Raw genomic sequence first — 7,725 nt, 5'->3', positions numbered from 1 at the left:
AACTACACAATCACAATACCTTAATCAAGATCAGAAATACATATACATATAACAAAATTGACCTTAAATTTAATTCACTAAAGCAAAATCCATATCAATGCAAATTATTCATATCTATATCACATCCCCCTTTAAATGTAAAAGAACATTTATAAACAATATTTGGGAATGTGGGCGCAGTTATTTCTCTCCAAACTGCTTCCTACTGAATGGGGGCACTGTTATTTAGGTCTTTTATGGTGTAACCTGTGTGCCAGGTTCATCTCAGTTGGCAGTTGAGTAAAGTAATTTTTTGAGGGTGTTCACAGCAACCTTTCAGGAGGGCGTGGTCTATCATACCATATTGGGATAGAAGCAATCCACACTGTGTCATCCTCTGTGAAAACAAAAGACGACCCTCTTTTCCAAAGCATCATGTTCTTAGATCCAAATTTTGAAGTCATACCGTTAAGATGTCCATTCTGGTCTAGCCTGGCAGCCCATATAATGAAATGTCTCTCTGTACTTAGCTCCTTTACAGTCAAAAATTTCAAAGAAAACACAATAAAATACATAATCCAGACTCTCTGTGAATTTTCCATTTTTACGTGGCTTAGTTTTACTCTATCACTTACTTTATTTTGTCTCTTTAAAGACTTTACCCCTTTGTTAATCCGAGCTCTTGGGAAGCAAAGGCAGACAGATCTCTGAGTTCAAGGCTGACCTGGTCTATGAAGCAAGTTCCAGGACAGCTGGGGCTGTTACATAAAGAAACCCTGTCTTGAAAAACAAAAATAAGAAAACAAAACAAAAAAACAAACAAAAAAGCAGGAGATCTCTTCTGAAGAAAGATATCTGATCTAGTGTAATGACACATATATCTTTAGTCCTAGGACTCAGAGGCAGAGACAGGCAGATCTCAGGGAGTTTGAAGCAGCCTGGTCTATATAGTGAGTACCAGGACAGCCAGAGCTACACAGCGAGACTCTGTCTAAAAAACAAAAACAAATAAAAAGAGATACCCGATAGTCCTTGCGCAAAATATGAAGGTATTTCTTTTCTTTTGGCGATAAGATCATGTGATATTAGTCAGGTGGGCCCCAATTCCTGGCCTCTTTGTTCCTCAATCTCTGTGAAGCTGGAACTTTCTCAATTTCTGTGAAGCTGGGACTTCAGGATCATGCTGACACCTTGGGCTCAGGATTTCAGCGAGCTCCTAGCACTTCTCATTGAAGCTCATTCTTGTTTGCCACCAGGCCCAGAATGGGCACTCAAGAAATTCAGTACACAGCAGACAGACGCACACACAGCACAGTTTCCATGTGTATCTTACGTGATCCCAGCCTCTTCCCTGCTGTCTGTTATACAACTCAATGAGTGTCTTTGTTCCCATCTTACAGGTGATTTACTATCTCGCTGACAGCAGACACAGGTCACTCATCCAAGGGTGCGTGGTCAGGAAGGACGTGGTCTCTGAGGAGACGTCCTCTGTTAAGCGGGGTTCCGAGAACAGAAGAGAGCTGAGGTGTGAGGTGGCAAAGCTCAGAATGTTCCATCACCTGGGGACAGTCCAGCGGGCTGATTCCCACTGTGGACCTCCAAGGCTTCGGGCTTCAAAGGCTCAGTGTTGTTAAAGGTAATTTACAGTTGACGTCTTGTAGAAATAGACACACTATTTCTCTGTGTATCCTCTGCTCTCTTTGTTCTGGTAGTTGTCTCCGCAAAATCACCGTGAACTCTGAACTAGCAAATACCAGTCTCCTATGATTAAGTTCCTATAAGCTTTGGTAAACCAGTCAGTGTATACCCTTACTTAGTGTATGTTTGTAACGTGTTGTTATTTTGATATGGGATCTTACTATATTGCCTAGTCTGTTCTTGAACTGCTGGGCTCAAATGATCCTTCTGCCTCAGCCTCCTGGGTAACTGGGACTATAGGTATGTACCAGTGAAGCCTATTTCTGTTTAGAGACACCTTACTTGATCTACATTGAGAACTCAAATTTGATTCCCTGAATTCCCAGCTAACATCTCAGGTCTATACAAAGCTACTCTAACACATTCTTCTACATGGTATGTCACACCTTTGCGTGTGTAAGAATACCGGATCGCAGCACTTGGGTCATTTAAACGCTGAGAGAAACAAAACCTCACAAATGTGAAGAATAGGATGCTAAGTAGACCACAGAAAGTCAAGTCTGAGAGCCGAGGAAAGAAGGTAGAATGGCCACACTCCTCACCCAGGGAGTATGGCGGCAGGGAACTTCTTGCTGCTCTGAGCTGCCTTCCACGGATGGTGGGAGCCACAAGTACTGACCGAGGCTACCGATATTTTTAAAGGTGGGGGGGGCATGAAAAGGTAACTAGAAGACTTTTTAAAAAATATTTATTTATTTAGTATACAATATATGCCTTCAGGCCAGAAGAGGGCACCCGACCTCATTATAGATGGTTGTGAGCCACCATGTGGTTGTTGGGGATTGAACTCAGGACCTTTGGAATAGCAGGCAATGCTCTTAACCGCTGAGCCATCTCTCCAGCCTGAGGCTACAGATTTTTGTGATAGGAAAGCTTAATACAAATTATATAAATGAAGTCTGCTGTGCTTGTGCTTCATATTTTCAACTCTCTTCAACGCCATGGGTCTCACACACATCTAGAAAGAGAACACTCCATCTAGAAAGAGAACAAGAGGTGGAGACCGGCCTGTTCCTGTGCCAGTCCCATGAGGGCCACGTTTCTAGGCTCACAGCCTCGGCAGGCTGGTGTTCAGCAGAGCCTCAGACTAGGCAGGAGTTCTGCTTCTGACCTCCTGAACATCTCAATTTATTTTTAAATAGGGACCCGGTAGTTTCAGCTTCAATGGATCCCAACAATTTTTTTTCACAACACATGTAAACAGATAAGTAATTAGGGAGACCAAGATATATTGTTTACTTATCAGATAAAATAACCTTTTTTTTCAAGGAGCTGAATTATGTGATAAATTACATGACCATTTGTTGATGGGCAATAGACTCTTGATATGTATTAGCTCATTTAGTGTGTGATACTCTGAGCTGGTTATCTGCACTGACTTGTCAGGAAACTGAGGCCCAGAGAAGGTGTGTGTGTAGCAGGCAGCACTGCTAGCACCTAAACCCACACAACCAGAAGTCCATGGTTCTACCACTAGACTCTACAGCTGAGTGTTGGGCTCAAATTTGTAAGTAATATAAAGGGTTAATTTTGTAATCTCGGGGAACTTATCCCCATTTGTTTTTCATGAGTACAGCATCCAGAGGATAATAATACTATCAAAAGTTAGGCTGAGGTGTCACCGGGAGAGTTTTTGTCTCAAATATGCAATTTCTAGTATCCCCCAAAAGTATCAAAAGAGATAGAACTTAGAGTTTAATTTCTGATAAATTTGTATCTTTAGTAAAAGCCTATTTAATGATTAAGTGAGGTATTTGAGCTAACTAGTTTTATCCATAATCTTGTTTGTTTAGTTTTGTGGATTTTTTTGTTTTGTTTTTGATTAAGGTCTCTATCATAACCCTGCCTATCCTGGAACTTGCTCTGTAGACCAGGCTGGCCTTGAATTTACAGAGATGCACCTGCCTCTGTCTCCCAAGTGCTGGGATTAAAGGTGTGTGCCATTACACCCAAGCAAATTATTTTTAATAATTTTGTCATAATATTAATTGGTACTTAGAATGATCAGTTTTACTAAAGCAACTCAAATAATTTGATGTTAATTGTTCTATAAAGCATTTTTAATTCATTTAATTAAAAATTGCCAGTTCCAAATGCCAGGCCCTGCAGTCTGCATTCCCAACAGCCTAAGGTGGTTCTTTAGATTTTTTTTTTTTTTTTTGAGAGGATTGGCTTGGCAATTTTTGAGAGGATTTTTTTTCTTACTTCTTCCATAGATGTCTAAAGAGATCCATTTAAATCACTTGAATACCAGCAGACTATTTTAGGTAGTTTATACATTACCATTTATATGTGTTTTTATTGCTGTTTTGTTTTTCTGAAGCAGGGGCTCACTCTAGGCCAGGCTGACCCAGAACTTATTTTCAATGCTGCCTGGCTATGAACTCAACGCAATCCTTTTACCTTAGCCTCCTAAATGCTGAGGTTACAGATATGAGCACCACACCCAGGTTCAACTGCTTCTTAATGGGCTTCTCCATTTTAATTTTATTGTTCCAAACTGCAGCTGATATTGTAAAAGATACGACTCTAAGCTTGCAGATTTCCCAAAGCAGGGATATAAAATGGAAAAGTGCATAAGTCAGAAATGAAAACATGAACTGCAGGTGAGCCCATTTAGACCAGCCACAGGCTGCTGTGGCTGGAAAATAACATGAATTGCTGGGCATTGCTGGATTTTGCAGTATTCGAGGGGCAATAATGACCTGAGTTGGTTCTGTTGATGTGGGATTTCCATCTGTATGCTGTGAATATGTTTTATTACCATTAGTTAAGAAAGAAGCTGCTTTGGCCTATGACAAGGCAGAATATAGCAAGGCAGGACATCCAAGCAGAGATAGAGGAAGAATGAAGGCGGAGTCAGGCAGATACCATGCAGCCGCCCAAGAAGCAAGAGATAACAATCCAGAGCCTTGTGGTAAAATATAAAATAATAGATATGGGTGAATTTAATATGTAAGATTAGTTAATAAAAAGCTTGAGCTAATAGACCAAAGATTATGTAATTAATATTAAGCATCAGAATGGCTATTTCATAAGTGGATGCAGCAGGCAGTGAGTAGACCCACTGGGTGGAGAGAAACTGGTCCGGGGGACCAGCAGAATGGAGAGTAATTGTAGCTACACTCTGTAGCATGTGTCAAAACATGGTCTTGCAGAAGAAGAAAGTACTGGTAAAGTGGATATGTCGGTGAATCTGGCTTCTGGGTTGGACAGAAAACAAGTATGCATTCTCAACGTGTTTGCAGGACAGCAAGAGTCGGCTGACAACTGGTGTCTTAACAAAATGGCATCTGTGAACAAGAGCATCGATGTGAAAAAAACCAGACTGAGCAAAAAGCTCCTGGAGGAGATCAACGAGAAGCGTGAGTCCTACTGTCTGGTGGAGAGGAGCAATCAAGTCAGCTTCCTGCGAGTCCAGAAGCGACACTTCAGCCAGGCCTACCAGTCCTCGGCTAGTGAGCGTGTCAAAGAGTCTGTTCCTGAAAGTGGCAGGACCTCCTGGGTCAAAGGGCCTCTCTTTGTTCACAAGGAGAGAAAGCACTTTGCATCCAAAAGTAAGATAGTCTGGTGGGACCCCGCCCAACCTGCGGGAGGGATAAATACCTATGGGTAAAGAGGTTCTAGGGATTGCCCTGGGAGTCTCTGAACATGATGGGTCTGAAAGCAAAGCAGATTATCAGGTGTAAGACCCACCACAGACCAGAGAGTCACTCTCTTGTGTCTGTAGGACCCAGGCTCCACCACAGCCAGTTCACTCTGTGGTTTGGTGTTTGGGCCTGGCGGTCTGCATTCCCAGCAGACCCATGTGGCTCTTAACTACAGATGGCGTAACAACCACATTTTGAGAAAAGTTGCAGTCCCTTCAGAGACCTCCTGTGCCACCAATTTCTGTTGTCTACAAAATTTTACGTTCAAAATTGAAGTAAAATGGAGTTTTACTAACAAATGTGACATGCAATGCCATAAGAAGCGGTCATAAACCTATGGAGGGAAGCTGCGTGGGGGACTATTTTAGTATTGTTACAAATGGGAATTGTGATTCTGTTGTGTAGTCAAGGCAGGCAACTGGCAATGTTTTCTCATTTATTTGGAGAAAGTGTGCATATATATATATATTCAATATAGCCAATACATTATTAATTTGGTTCACAAAGAATGGTCCCCATTAGCCATTTGTGGCCATGACTTTGCATTTTACCAGTGTCCTTAGGGAGTAGTCAGGGCAGTGGGACAGTGTGGCACCGAAAGCCCGAACACTGTGCTGTGATATGAGGCTATTCTCTAACAAGTGTTTCTTTTCTAAAAACAAACAAAACTCAATCATCTTTACAAAAGAATGCCTTGGCATTCCTAATGATAAAAGTACAGTTCCTCATTCTGCTGCAATTGCTCAGAACAACAGTGTGTCGGTTCTCACTTTGGTGGTGGAGAGAAAATCCACCTCTTAGAGGAATATGCATGATTTCATACAACAGAGTCTGACACACCTCGTCCACCACGCATGATTTCATACAACACAAAGTCACACATCTCATCCCACAACTTTCATGTCAAAACCGTAAACCAATAACTGCCAAACATTAACTCTTTCATATTTAGAAATTGCTTTGAGTTTTGATCAACTGAGAAATGGGATGGAGATAAAATGTTAGCTTATTGAGAAAACAGACCTTTACTGAAGAAGCTCACTAAAAAGAAGTCAAGCGGAACTTGAGGTCTGCTGCTCTCGGTTGAGAGAGGGGCAAATGAGAGAGCGAGCGAGCCTGGGGGGCAGCAGGTGCAGAGAAAATCATTTGCTAAATCAGGAGCTGGGACTATGGTTTGCTAAAGGTATTAATTTGGTAGGTCTCAGCAAACACTAAGTTATACACATCATTTGCTGCATAGCTAGAGCCTCTCTTTGGAAGACAGTGCTCTCCCATCATGAGTGTTGAAGGGTGAGGAGGGACAAGGCTGGCCCCTGTGGTCCTCTCAGGGAACCTCATGCAAGCAGCTGGCAGACTGTGTGAGTTACTTTCTGTCACTGTGATAGGCCACTGTCACCAAAGCAACCTATAGAAGGAAGAGCTCACTGTGGGTTACAGTTCCAGAGGGTGAGAGTCCATATGTCAGGGTGGAGGTGGCAGGCAAGGAGCAGGATGCTTACATCTTGAACCTGGACCACAACGCTGAGCACTATCTGAAGGGAGAGTGAAGCCTTAACCTCTCAAAGCTCAATCCCAGCGACATACTTCTTCCCGCAAGACCACATCCCCCGAAACGTCCCCAGACAGCACCATGAACTGTGGTCCAGTGTTCCGATGCATGAGCCTGTGGTACATTCCCATTCAACCACTGCCAGAGGCCTTCTGTCCTATCTCTTTTCTGATAACCCGTATCTTCAATTCTGACCTCTTCTGACCTTCAGCTATGGATGCTGCCCATCCTCACACTGCTGCTCTACATGAGGTCAGTTTAATACTAAACTGCAGTTTAGTATTGCTGAGACAAGCTCCTGTGGTCACCAGCCTTACCTTCCTCATCTGGGAAAGCTGCCAGCGTGGAGCGCTGCCCTCACGCTCCTCCTGTCCCACGCTCAGGGTGTGAGTGAGTCCTATCTGTCCCCTTTCCAGAACCTGCCAGCACGCTGGCCCAGCCGATATATCACCAGAGACATACAGCAGAGCTCTCTGGCTACCCAGCTTGCACCTTTTCTGCTCCCACATTTACTTCCCAGGACAGCCCAAGCGAACTGTTTAGAATGTGCCACCTGCTGCATAGAACTCCTATGTTCCCTACCATGCTGAGGATAAAATCCGTACATCTCCATGCTCGCCCTGGTCTCTTTGCTCTGCTTTCTTCCTCTTCTGGGACATGCTGAGCTGGCTCCCGCCTCAGGGACTTGGCACAAGCTCCTCTTCCTGCCTTTCTGTCTCTGTGTGTGCATGTGTGTGTGTTTCTCTCTCTCTCTCTCTCTCTCTCTCTCTCTCTCTCTCTCTCTCTCTCTCTCTGTGTGTGTGTGTGTGTATGTCTGTCCCTCTGTGTGTGTATGTGTCTGTCTGTCTC

At 43.3% G+C, this 7,725-nt stretch overlaps 1 protein-coding gene across 1 annotated transcript; it reads left to right on the top strand.

Moving 5' to 3' along the window:
- Positions 1-4,963: 4,963 nt before the first annotated feature.
- Spata45 (spermatogenesis associated 45) lies at positions 4,964-6,874 on the top strand. Its single transcript, XM_042053998.1, has 2 exons — positions 4,964-5,234; positions 6,765-6,874. Exons 1-2 carry the CDS (start codon positions 4,964-4,966, stop codon positions 6,872-6,874), a joined length of 381 nt encoding a protein of 126 aa, XP_041909932.1.
- The last annotated feature ends 851 nt before the right edge of the window (positions 6,875-7,725 follow it).

This window comes from Arvicola amphibius, chromosome 12, assembly GCF_903992535.2.
Source record: "Arvicola amphibius chromosome 12, mArvAmp1.2, whole genome shotgun sequence".
Classification (NCBI taxonomy): Eukaryota; Metazoa; Chordata; class Mammalia; order Rodentia; family Cricetidae; genus Arvicola; species Arvicola amphibius.
Note: the sequence above shows the minus strand (reverse complement) of the source record. Positions and strands in the feature narration are given on the sequence as shown.

What these genes read in the sequence shown, in the direction of transcription:
- Spata45 (XM_042053998.1), top strand. Translation starts at nt 4,964, where the DNA reads ATGGCATCTGTGAACAAGAGCATCGATGTGAAAAAAACCAGACTGAGC. An exon ending in AAAGCACTTTGCATCCAAAA is followed by an intron (nt 5,235 to 6,764) that starts GTAAGATAGTCT and finishes TGTGGGTTACAG; the next exon opens with TTCCAGAGGGTGAGAGTCCA.